Source organism: Phoxinus phoxinus (genome assembly GCF_949152265.1).
Source record: "Phoxinus phoxinus genome assembly, chromosome: 15".
Classification (NCBI taxonomy): Eukaryota; Metazoa; Chordata; class Actinopteri; order Cypriniformes; family Leuciscidae; genus Phoxinus; species Phoxinus phoxinus.
The window spans coordinates 25,161,261-25,179,042 of record NC_136890.1 but is presented as its reverse complement, the minus strand read 5'-3'; the positions used below and the strand labels follow the sequence as shown (position 1 = coordinate 25,179,042).

Below are 17,782 nucleotides of genomic sequence, written 5' to 3'. Positions count from 1 at the left end.
CTATCCTTTTATAAATACCTTAATAATAATAATAATAATAATAATAACGTACAATAATTGTTGTCTTTGTGCTAATGTTGTTGACAAGATTTGGCATGGTTGTTAAAAATGTGAATATTGTCAAAGCATATCAAGTATACGAATAGACAATAAAAATGTAAAAAAGGTAAAATAAGTAGAGAAATTAAGGACATAAATTTGTTTATTCATGAAGATTTGGCAAAACAAACCAAACTCTCCTTTGTTGTCCCTTGTTTATTTTTCCACCAACTGTATCAGAGATAAAATCTGGCTGGCTTTACCTTCTACATTTACAAAGAGTCTGCGCATGCGCGCGCACCCACGACAGGCCGTGTTGTGTGTCTCTATGGCAACACCTGTTACATGCTACTTTGAGGCTGAGGCCAGCAGAGGATTAGAGCTGCTCTCTAATGTACAGGTGCGCGTAGAGACCAGCTCTCTAGAATATATAGGGCGGCTAATGAATTACCATTCATTATTTTTGCACTCAACGCGAGGCAACACCATACAGAAGTTTTGAAGGTAAGCTGTATTCATTTTTAGGCGCGGGAAAATAATAACCACGTTCTAAAAGCGGCCGGTTGATCAAATCTATCATACACTGAGACGAGACGACCACCAGGTTTGGTGTTATTATCAGCCTTAATGCACATAAAAATTAGATTTTATTACGCAGATTTAACATGAATTATTTTGGCATTGCAGTGCATGTAGTAACATTTCTTTGGAATTTACAAATATAAAGCCCCCTTTAAACATAAATTAAAAAATAAAGAATGAATAACAACAGTTTAGAATTGTCACTGTATGTGGACCAGTGTAGTTAAAGTTGTAATTTTGTTGTGTTTTAGTCATTTTTACTAGGTAAAAAAAAAAAAAAAATATATATATATATATATATTTCTCTAGGCCTATAATTTTTGTTACTTTAGTACATCAAGGAAAACTGAATACAAATGAGAAATGTTGCCTTGGTAACTAGCTGAAATAAAATAAGTTTTTTATTATTATTTTATTTCAGTGAATATTATGTGCTCTTTAAGAGGGCAGATATCGGTCGGGTCGCCATGGGCGAGAGTGTCTGAGGTTTGAAAAACCCTAAACACCCAATGACCCCAGGATACATTACCGATGATGTGTCCCAGTGCATCTGCATGATGTATCTTTTAACTTTTACCAGCTAAAAATAAAAAAATAAAAAAAAAGTATTTTTATATTTTATTTCAGTGAGAATTATGGGTCAGATTCCATGTGTTGCTCTTTCTGAAACACTCTGCATCTAAATCATGAGAATGCAAGCTGTTTTAATGTAAAGCTCTAATGCGTAAGGATTTTATGTCCATGTCAACAAACACACCCAAGTGTGTTGTTTAAGTGAGACATATTTCTGTATGTTGTCTACGTAATTGTAGGCTATATTTAGATATTAATCTGTATGCTTTAATGTCACCAAAATTAATTTAGAATTAAGAATGATCAATAAACTATTTACTAACTTTCATGATGTATTTCAAATAATTATAAATATTTATTTACTCTGAAAGAAAATTTTGCGCAATAATAAAATGATGAGTGACTGTGAGACAAGTTTTTGATTTCTATTGTGATCCATGTATCATTTGCTGTGTCTTAGCGAGAAAGTGAAGAGAGCATGAGTGTTTCTGTGGTCAAAAACACTCCGGATGAGTATGAGGATGACTTTGAGAAAGATCTGGACTGGCTTATCAGCGAGGAGAGCAAGAGTGAGGAACAGGTAAGTGAGACAATACACAATGATGGCAGAAACAGGTTCATATCTTGGAGACAGTTCTCTGGAATAGTGTGTGGTATTCCATTACACAGACGCTGTGTGTGTGTGTGTGTGTGTGTGTGTGTGTGTGTGTGTGTGTGTGTGTGTGAAATCCATCCCACTGACACAGATCCATACACACTTTCACTCACCCAGAGAACTATGTCTCATGGCGTTGCATTATTCAACACATACGCTCTATGTATCTGATTCTTCAGAGAACATGTTCTCCTTAACTTGCACAATGCCGTTTTCTTTTTCTGTTGCACAATGCCGTTTTTCTTATTCTGTTTTGCTCAAACTGAACACATTATTTTCTACAACAAAGGATCCTGATGATGAGGACATTGAAGCTCAGATCGACAAAGAGCTTGAAGAAGATGAACCTAAAGAAAGAAAGGATGTGCACAAGCACAGGGAAATGGATGATGACGAAGCAGATGAAAGGTGGCCAACACCTATGGAGCCATTAGAAGGTGCGTTAGATCCCGGCAGGGATGACCTTATAACCTCTCCGCATTTACAGAGCGACGAAGACCTCGATGAAGAGAAGAAATACATTTTGGAAAAGATTCAAGAGGCTAACAAACAACTCCAGGACCAGGATCCTCCAGACCAGAGCCGCCGCAGACGCCTGCAGTTTAAAGACACTCTGGTTGACCTGGTGGTGCCTGCGCTGGATTTCGACACTCAAGAGAGCAACAGCGCCTCCTGTGAGCACTTAGAGGAAGAGCGAGAGGTATCCGGACAAATGCAGAGACTGAAGATCTCTCAGAGAGAGGGAAGCGACATAGGAGACCCCGTGGATGAACACAACGAGGGCGTGAAAGAAGGACGGATTTTGGTTGAAAAAGATGGAAAGTTTGATCTGGTGAGTATAAAGGAGATGGAAAGTCAAGGATTGCTTCCTCCATTAGCGGTTTCTCACAGCGACAGTCAGCGAAATGAGCTTGATCTCCATCTCAGCAAGAGTCCTGTCTCCTCTCTGAGACAGAATTCTACCTCATCTTTTCCCCCCGGCATTGAGTCGTTGTACATCCCCAAACCTCCACCGAAGCACAGAAATAGACCCAGTTCTGCCAGACTGTCCCAAAGGGGAGCATGGGTCGAGGGCACCAAGCGCAGGGTCCAGTCTGCAAATGGAGCTTCTTCACATGCCACCTTCAGCCTGTCACCACAGCAGAAAGAATTACTGGCCAAACTTCAGCAGCGGAGGGAGAGGCAAGCCAAAGAGGTGTAGTGTGGTTTCAATATCAGTATAATATCAGTTTCTGTCTTAATGTATCATAAAATCTGATTTCAGCTTCTATTTGACAGCTTATTTCAAACAGGTCTAACGTTTTTTTTAGACTTCTCCCTCCTCTTTGCTTCTTCAGGATGAGTTGAAGAAAAAAGAGGAAGAGGAACAGAAACGTCAGGAGAACGAGATAGCCTTCCAATCGTGGCTTATGAGGAAAAGAGAGCAGCTGCTGGACGAGAGGAGAGTTCAGAAAGCCCAGGAAATGGAAAGGATGAGCTGCATGGTGTGTCCACTAGGGGGAGCCATTTAAACAGGAAAAACAGAGACAGACTAAATCCAGAAGAACTGTGGCAATGTCTATTACGCTTGAAGAAACCTACCTGCAGAGCTACAGTACTGTGAAAAGTTTTAGGCACTTGTGTAAAAATGCTGTAAAGTGAGGATGCTTTCAAAAATAATATCATAAATAGATTTTAACAATTGTACAAAATATTTTTGTCCACGTGCACATAGTTTTTTCAGGTAGCTTTGCAGGAAGGTTTCTTCAAGCATCTTGGAGACCTTGCCACAGTTAGATTTAGTCACAGATGGACTCGATGATGGTGAGATCAGATCTCCGTGTGGAGCACACCAGCTGTTGTCAGACTCCTTGTGCTAACAAAAATATCACTGGATTATTACAATTAATGGCAAGAGGAATGTTTAGACATATATTTCCTACTGACACACAATGCAAAAGATATAAATAACTGGCTTAAAACCATATTCACCTATTTTTTGGGGGTAAAAAATACTAACAGACTTTTGCACAGTACTGTATACATGTATATAAACATTAATTGGCATATATATGTGTGTATATATATATATATATAATATATATATATATATATATTGGCATTTATAGATTATTTTTTCAAAAACTTAAAAAAAAAATGTGTCTGTGTGTTTGTGCAAAATATTTTACACACAGACACAAAATATTTTTTTATGGTTTTGAAAAAATAATCTTATGCTAACCAAAGATTGTCACTTTTACTGTTTTTGTTGTTCTGGTAGAGGGATTGTGGTGACCCAGAGGAGGCCTATAAACATTGGCTCCTGAAGAAACAGGAGCAGCAGTTCAAAGACAAACAGGTGGAAGAGATGAAGAGACTGGAAAAGGAGAGCGGCTTTTGCCTGCACAGCCGAGAAGAGAGTGACAAGGCCTTCAGGCAGTGAGTTCAGCACCATATTGCTCTTCTAAACATCAGAAAACAGAGGGAGAATTGTATTTGAAACTAACGTGCAAGCGTTTCCCTCTTGTTCTTTTGGACAATAGATGGTTGAGGCGAAAGCGCACAGAGAAAAGAGCAGAACAGCAGGCAGCTCGAGAGCGCTCACGCAGGCTCGTGCTGGAGGAGCGAAGAGCGAGACGCATGCATGACCTCGTCTGCACTGTCAATGAAATTAAACCCTTTCGATTCAGTGACCCCTGTGGATACCACTACTGATCACCTCATACTGTACACATCTGACCATTGTTATAACCGGAATCTGAAGTTCCTCCAATTCAGCAATCGCCGTGGTTACTGCAGAGGCACCCATTCAACTGTATCTATGGTTACCTTTCTATCGAACATCTCAAAGATCTGTTGTGTCGTCTCCCTGATACAGTGGATGAAAGATCATGTGGTTAGGAACACAAACAGGAGCTCTCTTTTATTAATTTTCTATTCATCCTTTTTCAGTATACAGAGATCAAACAGGTGCTCGAGTGGATGTCTGTGATCAACAGCTTTATGCACTTAAAATAATTGCTACACCAAGATGATTTAATGGAGTTTTTCATAAATGCTGAATCATCAGATATTGTAATTTTTTGTTTAGCTGGCTATCCTGTAGATTTGCCCTGTGTCTGCTGCAGAACTGCAGGAACAATAGAAATGCAGCAGCTCAGACCCAAAGCTTCAGTGATCCAGGGGTGGTTGGCATGAAATTCACTGCAAAGTAAAATGCTGTACTCCATTCTAAACTGCATTTCTTTTATAATTATCATGCATGCAGATTTGATGACCTCATAATATTAACTGAAAAACTATTTGTACTTTTAAAAAAAGGCGACCAGTCAGTCACTGATAAGTTATACACATTCATACAAAATTACTTATTAAAACTTGTAATCTTAATTTTGATTTAAAAAATGTCCATAGGCATATGATGCATCAAATGTATAAGATTTCTAGTTCAAACGAATGCTGTTCGTACAATTTATTCATCATAAAATCCTGAAAATAATGGATGTATTCGACATGGTAATAATATTAATTATTAATTATTGAGCGCCAAAAGTACTTGAACTGCAAATCAACATATTAGAATGATTTCTGAAGGATCATGTGAAGAAGACTGGAGTAATGATGCTGAAAATATAGCTTTGCCATCACAATAATTAATTATATTTTAACATATATCAAAATTGAAAACAGTTATTTTAAACTGTAATAATATTTCACAATAGTACTGTTTTACTGTACTTTGATCAAATAAATGCAGCCTTCAAAAACATTTATAAAATTGTAGGCTTTTTTATTAACTTTTGACAGAATCTAGTATATAGTGTATTCAACCTGATAAATCAGAGTTTACTGGTATGTGTGTAACAAATGTTGACATTTATATATGATATATTTTTTTAATTCAACATGACATGAGGCCTGTTGCACAAAACTAGGATAAGGGATTAAGCCAGGATATCTTGGTGATCCTGGCTCAATTGATCCGTAATCCGGTTGCACTAAAGCTGGATAGGGGGCAGGAGGATATGTTATGGTATAAATTACCATGGAGATTTATTCTGTGGAGCTAGCCTGCTCCAGACCAGGCTAAATTCCAGGATCTATTTAATCTCATCCCTAATGTCAGTCAGCAGTCACCACAAATGGTTATTTCACTGCTCACTATACATTGTTATCACATATAACTAGACCCACTGTCATTATTTAAACGTTTGTGATCATTAATTTCAATGATTTTGGCTAAATAATGATTTTTAGATGATGTTACGATCATTAGATAATTTACAGTTTCCCATATATAAGGCTATATATAAAATGATAGAATATTAGGGCCACAGAGGGAAAAAAAGACAAGTCATAATATTGTAACCAGTTGTTTTAAAGGAGGGCAGTTGTTAAAATGACAGATGTGGGGCATTTCGTGAAATTGTACGGTTTCATAAACAAAGACATGCTGATGTGGCAGAATATTAAGTATCACATTGTCATAAGTATCAAAACTGTAAAAAGAATATGTAGCTTTTCTGCAGAAAGAACCAGCCTCATAAATGTATGACTTTATCCTTTTTCTTCAGTGTGGCCCTAGTACTCTGTCATATAAACAAATACACATTCCATATGAATATAAAAACACAATGTGTAACATTATGTTCCTTTATTGAATAAGGACAAAACAAAGCAGGTAAACCATCAGCTCCTTTCGAAACTGAAGTCACAGTCTACAAGATGGAAAGCACAGAATCAAAGCATATTATACAAAATGATACATACACATTCAAAGGTCTGTATATAACACACCCTGCATGTCTGCACACTAAAATAAATGCAGGACAAATCCATACACATCAACTGAACAGACAAATGATAATGAAAAGACAAAAATACTAAGTAAGAAAGACACTTTTGCAGTGCAGTGAGCAACCGACATTGGGTCCTTTGAAAGGCGCTATATAAATTAAAGTGATTATTATTATAGCTCATCTATTTATTAAATTAAATTTTATTTATATAGCACTTTTCACAATTGTTTCATTCTGTCAAAGCAGCTTTACATTAATAAAAGCAGGAGAAACACAAAAAAACGGTGGACAACATAAGCAGAGTATAACGGCTAAGATTAAACCGTAGGCTACTGAGCGTAGTAACGTTAAATAATAATGTAAGGCTTTAATAATAATTTATCATAGCTTTATACAGTGTGATGGAGTTACTTTACACAATTTCACTCATATCTGCAGTGCATTTCAATTAAAAATTTAACCGTTTCATAATTACAGTAGGTACAAATGCGTTTTTGGAGATGTGAATTAAATATTTTAATTGTAATTGTGATGTTTCAGCGGAGCGGTGAGTGTGTAATTGTGCACTACTTGCCACGCTTTTTCTCTTTGCTTTATCACTGTGGCGGTGTTGCCTTTCTTCTTAATTATATATTTTACCTCATCGTATGCCTCCATGAGGATTTGTGCTTCCGACGGGGAAAAGTACGCGGCTCTAGTTGCCATGGTAAATCAGTTAATCTGTGATCTGTGGCGGGGTCTATTTGAGTGAGCCGTGAGCGCGCACCTATCCAGGATTGGTTTCACCTGGCTTAATGAATCCGTGTCTGCTCATCCTGGCTTGGTCTTTGTGCAACCAATTAAGCCTGGACGCACATGTTTTGGCTTCATTGAGCTCAGCTGAGTCATTTATCCCGGATGTCTTAATTCTACTTTTGTGCAACAGGCCCATGGGCTAGTTAGAACAATAACAGTGGTGTTGAGAGATATATTAGGAAAACGACATTACCCAGGATCCATGTCGTGCGTCTGCGCAGAACTATCTATGCCGCTAATGAGTCGTTGAGGGATGCAATGCTCCATAGCAACATCAGTACCAGCGGAGGAGCGCTATAGCGGACGACCTGGGATAAATATCCTGAGAATATCTGAAACAGGTGCTGCATGCTGACAGCATGGACGACCAGAAGGTAAGCAGCAACCGCTGTTATAGCGAAATTATCACTGATACGCGTCAGATGAAAAAGAAAGAAGATGTTTCGTTATAAAAGAGATAACTTACTAAAGACGAAATACCGTTAGCTCGTAGCTTCCCTTCCAAATGTCCTCCGCCCATTGTGTAAGTGGAAATGTGTCCTTGTAAAAGACAGTCTGGAATTAACATCTTCACATCGTTAGGGTTTCTACATTGTTTTAAACCCATGATGCAGACATGAAGATTTCCCCAAAATATTGATCAACAACTGTCAGTCTGAATCCCCAGAAACCGCCCCGGTTCTCGCAGCTCTGTAACATGAAACGAGTATTGTTTTGAAATATTTATTAGAGGAAATGTTCTTAAGGGAGGAAATAACATTTCTGTGCAGTAATACATGAAAAACCACAAGCCAGAACAAATTTTGGTGCAGGGAAACACCAAAACCGGCCTGTATTGTTAGAAGCTTCAGGCTTCAGGGAGGCGCCCCGGATATAAAGCTGCTTCTGCGTGGCTCATCATCAGTGACTTAATCCAATGCAACGTTACGTTAGCCTGGATGAGATGAGAATAAAACATTTCTGATTATGCATGAGTCATTTATAGTAATATCAGCAGCTCATTCTCCTTACTCGGTCTAACGTGCTTTACTAGTCTCTACTCGTGTCCCAAGGCAACACTCAAAAATAGACAATGAAATTATGACGCCGATAGGAAAGAATTATCTGAATTACATCAAACAAATTGTGTTAAAGGTGCAGGCAGTAATTTTTTGCTAACTAAATTAATTTATTTTTATTATAAAAAATAAATAAATAGGACTTTTGAGAAATATTAAAATGATTCCAGTCATATCAGTCTAAATAAAACGGTTTATTCTTCATGGAGTGAGTCCTCCTTAATGGGCGCTACCATTTTAAGGTCACATGACTAACCATCAGTTCCACCAGCTTAAAAAAACAGGCATGGATAGTAATACAAGTTGTTATATATTAATTATATATAATATTTATAATATTCTTATATTGGTTTAATTAAAGGTGTAAAATTGTCCAAACATAATTGAATTCTGCTACAGAAAATGTCCATTCAAAGCAATAATACAAATCTAATAGGACTATAGACTCATGTAAAAACCTTTTGCTTTATCTGCTTCGTGAGACTGCACGTGCAGCCATCATCAAACTATTATTGGTTTATTACGTTTGGGTATTTTATGACTCAGTGACGTGTATGGATGTATTGTTGATTTCACATGCATGTTTCAGGAGTCACTGAGGAAGATTATCACTACGTTGGCTCTGAAGAATGAAGAAATTCAGAACTTCATCTGCTGTCTAAAGCAGAATCTAGAGAACATAGAGGTAATCACCATAGTAAGCCTTCTCTTTTTACTCACATTTAGTTAGTGAACTGTTTGATGAATCAGAAAATGTCTGTCAGATGGCCCAAATGTGTTGCAAACACAGTGTTCACACATTTCACTAAATCAGCAATTTGCAACAGCAATACAGTTTCAAGCAATAAAGACAAGTCAATGCAGCTTTGCATTCACTCTGGTGGTGGTGTTTGCAGGCGAACTCAAACCGAGCGCAGGAGGATCTGGAGTCAGAGTTTAGTTCTCTGCATGCTGTCCTGGACGAATTGAAAGAGGGCATGGTGACACGCATCAAGCAGGAAAGAGCCAGCCGCACATACGAGCTACAGGTGAGAGCGCTGGATGAGGTCAGCTCTCTGGAATGATCCCTGGACAAAATACAGATTAACAATTTCAACCTAAATTTATTCAAATGTTTTATATTTTCTAGTCTGAGTGATCAGATATAATCAGTAAAAGGCAGAGTGAGATGGCTTTATAACTTGTGCATGACTTAGATGTGTCATATTAAGAGAAGGACAATAAGAAATCCTTGAGGATTAGTATCTGTGTGTGTCTGTGTGTGTATGTATAATCCATCCTTGTGTACGTGTACATCTGAAACAAAGCATTTTACAACACACATAGCATTTTACAACGCACATTCTTCACCATTAAACGTAGTAAATAAATAAAGAGCGTAATGACAGAGGTCAAAGTACATTTTACCTACTGAATATAATTTAAAAGCCCATTCTCTTGTATGTATGACCCTGAAGTCACAGTGTGAAAACATTGAGGTTAACCATTTTATCCGCTTGTGTTTTACCCTTGTGTTTGTAGTTATTAGATACTCCATGATATATATTATATTGTTCTCATCAGTATTTTGTCATATATGAAGCCCTATGATCAAGACAATATTTTTGGGGTCTGTAAGATTTTTTCTCTGACACTCACGAAGACATTTATTTGATCAAAAATATAGTAAAACAGTAATACTGTAAAATATTATTACAATTTAAAATAACTGTTTTAAATTTGTAATATATTTCAAAATGCCATTTTTGCCTAAATGACAATTACTGGAACAGGAAGCAAACAAACTGGAACAAAGTAGCAATGTATAAAAGCATTCAAATCAAGTGCAAATAAGGTTAAGCCTCCAGTTCCAAGAATAACAGCAGTATGCAAAATACAAGAACGCTACAGCAATTTAGCATACTGCTAGTGATAAATCAATTTGATAAAACCAAAAGCTTATATTGTCTCTAAAGATGAGTAGAGTTATGTAAAGCATTCTGGATTATGTAATTGTCCTGTGATATTCTGATTATTCTGATGGTGTTTTCAGAGCCAGCTGAGCGCATGCACCAAAGCCCTAGAGAGCTCAGAGGAGCTGCTGGATTTAGCCAATCAGACGCTCTGCTCATCCGGGAATGACAGCTTCACTCAGGTAACGCCCACTTGGAATGTTTACACCGTTACAACTCATCTATTCAGACTTAATGACTTTATGGTGTTTCAACCAATTACCTTTTTTGATATATATTTGAATACAGTTATATTTATACAACTGCTTTTAGGACATGTGCCCTCAAATATTTACATTGTCAAAGCATTTATGATGATTTTTTGACTGTGTGTTTACAACCGTTTGGCACTGCTGTTACTTTTTCTAACAAAGTGGCAAATTGTGTCAGATGCTGCTGGCTTTTCTTGCTAACACGTGCTGGGATGACTGATGTATTGTGTGTTGTCGAGACTCAATGAGACTCAGTTCTCTCGCTCCCTATCTCTTTCTGTCCCTTCCTTTTTTCTCTTTCCTCTCTGCTGCAGGCGGCCAAAGACATAAAGGATAGGTACTGTACAACTGTCCATACTTGGATCTTTGATTGAGTTCAATCCCCACAGTGTAGAACATCTTCAAACATTCCTCTCCCATGAAAGTTCATTCATTTTATTATTAACTCATTTAATATAAATAGATTCAGCAAATTATAGTCATTTTTGTTAGTTCTCATTTCGTCTGTCTCCCCAGGTGTGTGCCTGTGTATATGCATGCCATGGAGTGATTTATTGTGCCCTCATTGACATTTCCTTCATGAAATTCCCATGTTCTTGTTCTCAGTCTGTCAGGAGTTGTATTGTCCTTGTAGACTGACTGTAAGTGTTTATTGCGGGTCTGTGTGTCTGCAGTGTGACTATGGCTCCAGCATTTCGGCTGTCCCTGAAAGCAAAGGCCAGCGACAGTATGAATCACATGATGGTGGACTTCACTCAGGAAAGAAACATGCTAAAGGCGATCACATTTCTTCCAGGTCAGTGTAGCATAAATGAGAAAATGTCATAAACAATTTAGGCAAAGGCCAGTCGACACACCTAGATGTTAACAGTTTTATCAGCAGGGTCGTCAGGTCTGTGTAACAAAACCAGCGCAAAGGCCAATCAAAAATATCCAAAAACTACCCAATGACCCTATCCAAAGATGAAAACTCAATGTATGTTGCTCCCATACCTAAAATACATGTTTAGTGTTTAACACGTGTTATACACAAGTTCAACTTGAAAATCACTATATAGCCAAGTACAGTTTAGAAGTAAAACTGACTTGTCTTTATGAAACAATTTTCATAAAGGTACTCAAAGACCCCATCCTCACAAAACTCATCATCTAGCAGTTTTATCATTGGTAGTCAGAATCTAAAATATTTCAAAACAAGCATTTCAATCAAATACAATTTATCCAATATGTCAAACCTTAAACTCATGGGGAAAAATGAACCTGCAGCAACAGTTTAAAAGCAGCCCACTCTGGCAGGAAAACTGTGAACTTGGAAACCCTGGTTATTGGTGTTGTTGTGTCAATGAACGGAGTGTCTATATATATCTGGTATAATGTCAAGAACGGATATAAAAAAAAATATTTCACATAAATGCAGACAGATTTTCTTGTAAACTGTTTAAACCGTTTATTGTTGTGCATGTTAACACACTTTTTGTTTGTAATAAACTAAACATAACAGAAGTAATCCCTCAATAATAATCCCTGGGTCATATGAAGCCATTTATGATCAAATTAGATCAAGTTACATTTTTTATATATTTTTTAAATACAATATAATAAGTAATTTAATAAATAATTAACAATACACACGCGTACACACACACACACACACACACACACACACACACACACACACACACACACACACATATATATATATAACATTATATATATATAATGTGTTTGTGTGTAAAGAAACTTCAAACTAATTGAAACTAAGAACACTGTGAAATAAACTATATGTATATATGTGTGTGTGTGTGTATACATTTTTAAATATACAAATATACATTTTGAAATACAATAGTTGTAAAATTATACAAATAATTTTCCATGTCACATGATCCAGATTGTTGGGACTTGTGAAAATGTTAGGCTTTGGCTAGTATCTCTGAACAAAGGACTCCAGTATCAGATATCTCGTTTCCTCTCACCTTTAGTGCCTGCCACGCCAGAAATTCTCGTGGCTGAATGCCAGGTGTTTGATAACACAGTCACAGTGGCCTGGACCTTACCTGAAGTCGACTCCAAAATCGACCACTACATCCTGGAACATCGGAGAACCAACCATGAAGGTCCCCCTCGGGCTCGAGAAGACTATCCCTGGATGGTGATGGAAGGGATAAAAGAAACCGAGTACACACTCACAGGTAAGTGCTGATGTTTGTTTAGGATGTGATCTTTTCTTGAGTAGATTTTGATAAAGCGGTAACCGTGATGTCATTTGTTTTTCAGGCCTTCGTTTTGACACGCGTTACATGACATTTAGAGTGAAGGCGTGCAATAAAGCTGTGGCGGGCGAATTCTCAGAGCCAGTTTCTCTAGAAACACATGGTAAGCTGCATTTACACACATACACACACAGAGAGGGTAATGAGGCATGAAGTTTCTTCTCCTCACAGAAAAGACTCTTTCAGAGGTTACAAAGCATTACCCCTACTAAAACTGTTTGTTAAAGACTGATTTAGAGACCACAACTGGTACGTCTGCCAATTTAACGTTAATTTAGTGTTACAATGTAATTACAATAATGATATATGGAAGAATTACCCCCTATACACGAATGCCTGTTCAGTGATTATAATGTATTTTCTGAATTATCTTTATTTAGAGTATGTTGATTAATTGGCATATAATGTAATTATAATTTTAAAAAGGCTCAGATTTCGCTGTATGTTTCAGAGTAAAGGGTGGAACTTTATTTTTTTACATTCGAGAAGCTCATTCGTCTATGTTTCCAGTGTTTTGGAGCGGCTCAGTTCACAGTAAATGCTGCTCCACACAAACTCTATCTCTGTATCTGCTCTGAGTTTGGGTCATTTATAACATCCCAAACTTGTTATGAGAAGTGCTTATAAACCTACTTAACACTCACCAAAAGAGAAACTTAAGGGCAACCTGCAGTTTTGCTTAATATCTTTATTTGGTAGTAATAATAAGTAATACATATTATTAATATTATTATTGCATAGTCAAATTGATATACAATTTCAAAACAAGCACAGTAAACCTTTTTATCAGAAAAATTGCAATTGTAATTCATGTAACATGGGAGGTGTTGAAAACATGGAAAATCAAGAAAAACAGACTTAACCTCTTACCTTTATCTCTCTCCTTCTTGTTTGCTTCCAGCGTTCGTCTTTAAACTGGACGCAGGTTCATCCCATCAGAACCTGAAGGTGGAGGATCTCAGCGTGGAATGGGACAGCTGTGGTGGGAAGGTCCAGGACATCCGTAAGGAAAAGAACAGGACCAACTCTCCCATGCATTCTCCTGCCAGGTCAGATTCACACCTACATATCTTCTCACACTTAAATGTACTGTACATTGACATCAGTGCCACTGAACAGCTGTTGCCATTAAATGCATTTGTTTGGTTATTGCTTCTAATGGCTGGTATAGTCAGAAAACATGCTGTCATTGGCCGAAATGTTTGTATGCCAGCCTTTGCCCAGCCATAAGCCAGTTAAACTGTCGTGCTTGTCCCATCTCATAATTAGTTTTCTCCCTCAGGACAGCCATGATGTCCCCCAAAAGAGCTCCATCTGCTAGAGTGGGCCGGGACCGCTTCACAGCAGAGTCTTACACTGTCCTGGGTGAGTCAACACAAACATATTACACAGAGGAGCTACAAGACATCGAAGAACTCTTGATTTTGAGTGTTCATTCATTCAAAAACTTCCCAATTTCTCTCCAATGTTCAGGAGACACCATGATCGATGCCGGGCAGCATTACTGGGAGGTGCGGTTTGATAAGGAGAGTAAGGCGTTTGCAGTGGGGATCGCTTTGCGATCTCTAGGTCGCTTTGATCAGCTGGGGAAGAGTAACGCTTCCTGGTGCATCCACCTGAACAACTGGCTTCAGCAGAGCTTCACAGCCAAGCACAACAATAAAGCCAGAACACTGGACTGCCCCATTCCGGACCGCGTCGGCATTTACTGCAACTACGAAGAGGGTGAGTTAAGCTACAAATATGACAAAATGAGGGACAGTGTCACAGTTTGCCTGTTGTTAGCTCTGAAGCTAACTTGGTAGCTATGGTGAAAACAAATTGACAATGTTTGCAGTGTGAGAAACAGCTAGTTGCATCAGTCACTTATTGTATATTTTATATAGTGGTCAAGCGATATATCAGCTTTGGTCGATATTTGGAATTTTTTCAAATACATGTTTTGGCCGATAAGTGTTGGAAGCAGGACTTTTATTTTGATAGCGCCAGAACTTTTATACAAATTTGTGTGGACAGGAGAGCTTGTCACTGGACGCGTATGAGCGACAAACTTTAAATCCTTGATTTCAAACATGTTGGCACTATATCCATTTGGTCACTATGCCAATATTCATGTCATACTGTGTAGTGTATGTAAAATTAGCATTACCTGGTCTTTATTTGAGAAAATATGACTCCCAGACAGTACTGAGTGCACTGTTGGCTACAGTGTTTACTTCCTTTTTTTTGTCAAAACGTCTTTATTTGTGAAAAATACTAAAATCTGATTACAGAATGAATACGTTTTTATATAAAGTATAAATCTGTTTATTTTTGTATTATTGTTTTTTTTTTTTTTTTTTTTTACAAATGATTCAAATTATTTTTCATTATGCTTCATTTTTAAATTAGTTATTTCTAATTGATTTAATATGTCAAATAAATTAAATGTGTTATTTTCTATCTTTAAATTACAGCTAATATATATTTATCACATAACATAATTTATATCTTCCATTGGTCACTGTTCTCTGAGTTATTGACATTAACCATCAAAAATCCATATCAGTCGACCACTAATTAGTAACTACTAACTAGTTTGCTCTTGTTTTACCTCACCTATTTCAGGCACATTGTCTTTTTACAACTCCAAAACCAAAAGTCTCCTTCATACCTTCAGAACCAAGTTCCAGCAGCCTGTTATACCAGCCTTTATGGTAAGATACAATATACTGTAGCTCTTTTTGTTTTTATTCATTTTTACAATGAAATCACACATAAATTAGGGATATTTTGAACAGTCTTGTCAGCTAGTGTTGTATAATTAAGCTAATCAGACGTGTTTCAGAGTCCTTTATGTAAGATGCATTCTTGCATTCCAAAACATCTTGATTTAGCGGAACGGTACGGAACAGAAAGAAGAAGTCTGTTTTTAAACTGACACGTCATCATAAAAATGCCAGGTCATGGCACAAGATGTGCGGAAAATAATACAACACGCTTGACTGCATTTGTGTGGTTGAAAGAGCATTGCTTTATGCAGTGATTTTATAGTGCCCCTATTATGCTATTTTAAAGGTTACTCATTTTGTTTTTGGAGGTCTCCATCCAAAGTCAAAAGGCACTTATATTTTCTCATAATATACATTGCAGCATCACCTCTTTTCTCACAGTGTCTGAAAGGATTCGACAAAAAATTAGGTCTCTCCAAACCCCTACTTTCCTTGGTCAGATGGCCTAGTCTGTTTGGGTCTACTGCTTTTAGCGCGTGTCCCAAACGAAACGCCTGTCACCATTATCTGAATTTCAGCGCAGGAGGTCTCCTCAGCACTTGTATACACAGTGCTAGAACAGATTTTTGTTTCTACAAAAAAAAACACATCAGCCTCATGCTCTCTTTCACCCCCTACAGGTGTGGAATGGGAGTTTCTCAGTGCAGACGGGCCTTCAGGTACCCAGTATCGTGTTGAGCGGTCAGAAGAGAAACAGCAATACAAGCAGCTCTAATGCCAGCCTTACCTAGATCATACTTCATTGATAAACATACACTAGAACTGCTACATGTATGCACAGCAGGTTTGGAGAACACCTGGCTAACACCGGCGCAACAAGCCTGGAGGCTCTTCCCATAATCACTATGTCATGCCAGCCCAGGGGGAGAGCTGCTCTAGTTTGCCTTCCTCATTCCTTTTAGCTCACTGGTCTGGATTCTGTGCCTTTCAGTGTCCTGAATTAAGACATGATGGGGTATTTCTCTAGTTCAACATGCAAAGAGCTTTTAATAGCCTTGTGTTCATGTGTATATCACTAGGGCCAAACGTGTTATAGTTTTTAGCATTCAAACCACAGTATTTGAGCCACATTTGAACAGTTATTTCAATGCAACAGCAGCATGTCTGAAATCTCAGATGAAACTGTATTATATTTACACACTGAATGTCTTAAATGATATGCTTCGAATTCTGCTACAGTAGCTGCTTCCTCAAACAAACCTTTTTAAACTTACACTTAGTATCAAAGTAGCACAATAACCTTAAGCTAAATCATCAACGTCAAATGCCTTTTATAGAATGTATTAATTCAGCAGTTCCAGCATCTGAGGGAGGAGGCAGGTTTAACAAACCATTTGTGTGTGTTTGTGTGTCTGTTCATGATCTGTCACCCAGAAAGGTACATTTTCAGTGTTCTTGATGCAAATATTTACTAGAATTTACTTTTCTGTATGCCTGCTGCAATTACGTTTTACATATTACAGAAGACTGACTTTTGCCATATTGAGGTCCTCTTAAAAGGGATAGTTAACCCAAAAATTATTTACTCTTCCTTAAGTTGTTCCAAACCTATATGACTTTGTTTTGATAGTTAAGTCTAGAGTTAATATTCCTAATTAAAGGTGCAGTAAGCAATTTCTGAGAAACACTCTTGATATTTGAAAACAATCCAAACAAACACACCCCTCCCTTCATTGCTCCGCCCCTAAAATGCAGGAACACGCAGTGGAAGAGTGGATGTCTCTTTATCTGAAGCGAAGCAAATTTATGCTTAGTGAAAAATAAAGCGAAGTTGATGAACGAACGACAAGGAAGAACAAAGAATGAACAAACAGCACACAAGAGTATATACAAGCAAGAGTTCGTTGTTAAGGTCGTTGCACACTGAGTTCGAAATTTTCATATGCGTTTTTTCGTATTCGTCATCCTAAAAATTGGTCACGCACAGAAACCTTGCACATTGAGTCCGATGCGTATTAATCCGTTGCGAAACAAAGAAATGATTTTGTTGTCCTTTCACTACTTCATTTCACTTCAAAAGAAAGAGGACATTTTGGGTCCATCCAATCCTGAGAT

At 37.6% G+C, this 17,782-nt stretch overlaps 2 protein-coding genes across 4 annotated transcripts; both read left to right on the top strand.

Annotated features, from left to right (window-relative positions):
- The first annotated feature begins 342 nt into the window (after positions 1-342).
- On the top strand, positions 343-6,467 carry ccdc181 (coiled-coil domain containing 181). Of its 2 annotated transcripts, none has more exons than XM_079638042.1 (6): positions 343-543; positions 1,655-1,774; positions 2,139-3,044; positions 3,187-3,333; positions 4,110-4,267; positions 4,372-6,467. In XM_079638042.1, exons 2-6 carry the CDS (start codon positions 1,673-1,675, stop codon positions 4,541-4,543), a joined length of 1,485 nt encoding a protein of 494 aa, XP_079494168.1. In that variant the 5' UTR covers positions 343-543; positions 1,655-1,672; the 3' UTR covers positions 4,544-6,467. The 2 variants fall into 2 exon arrangements, with proteins under 2 accessions (XP_079494168.1, XP_079494167.1); XM_079638041.1 differs by having other exon boundaries at positions 3,160-3,333; positions 4,372-6,394.
- Positions 6,468-7,567: 1,100 nt separating this feature from the next.
- fsd1 (fibronectin type III and SPRY domain containing 1) lies at positions 7,568-17,709 on the top strand. 2 transcript variants are annotated; one of them, XM_079638044.1, is made up of 13 exons: positions 7,568-7,796; positions 9,070-9,165; positions 9,377-9,508; positions 10,513-10,614; positions 10,998-11,020; positions 11,358-11,479; positions 12,666-12,875; positions 12,961-13,059; positions 13,858-14,005; positions 14,239-14,321; positions 14,430-14,681; positions 15,564-15,652; positions 16,348-17,709. In XM_079638044.1, exons 1-13 carry the CDS (start codon positions 7,782-7,784, stop codon positions 16,456-16,458), a joined length of 1,482 nt encoding a protein of 493 aa, XP_079494170.1. In that variant the 5' UTR covers positions 7,568-7,781; the 3' UTR covers positions 16,459-17,709. The 2 variants fall into 2 exon arrangements, with proteins under 2 accessions (XP_079494170.1, XP_079494169.1); XM_079638043.1 differs by having other exon boundaries at positions 7,668-7,796; positions 9,070-9,177.
- Positions 17,710-17,782: the final 73 nt, after the last annotated feature.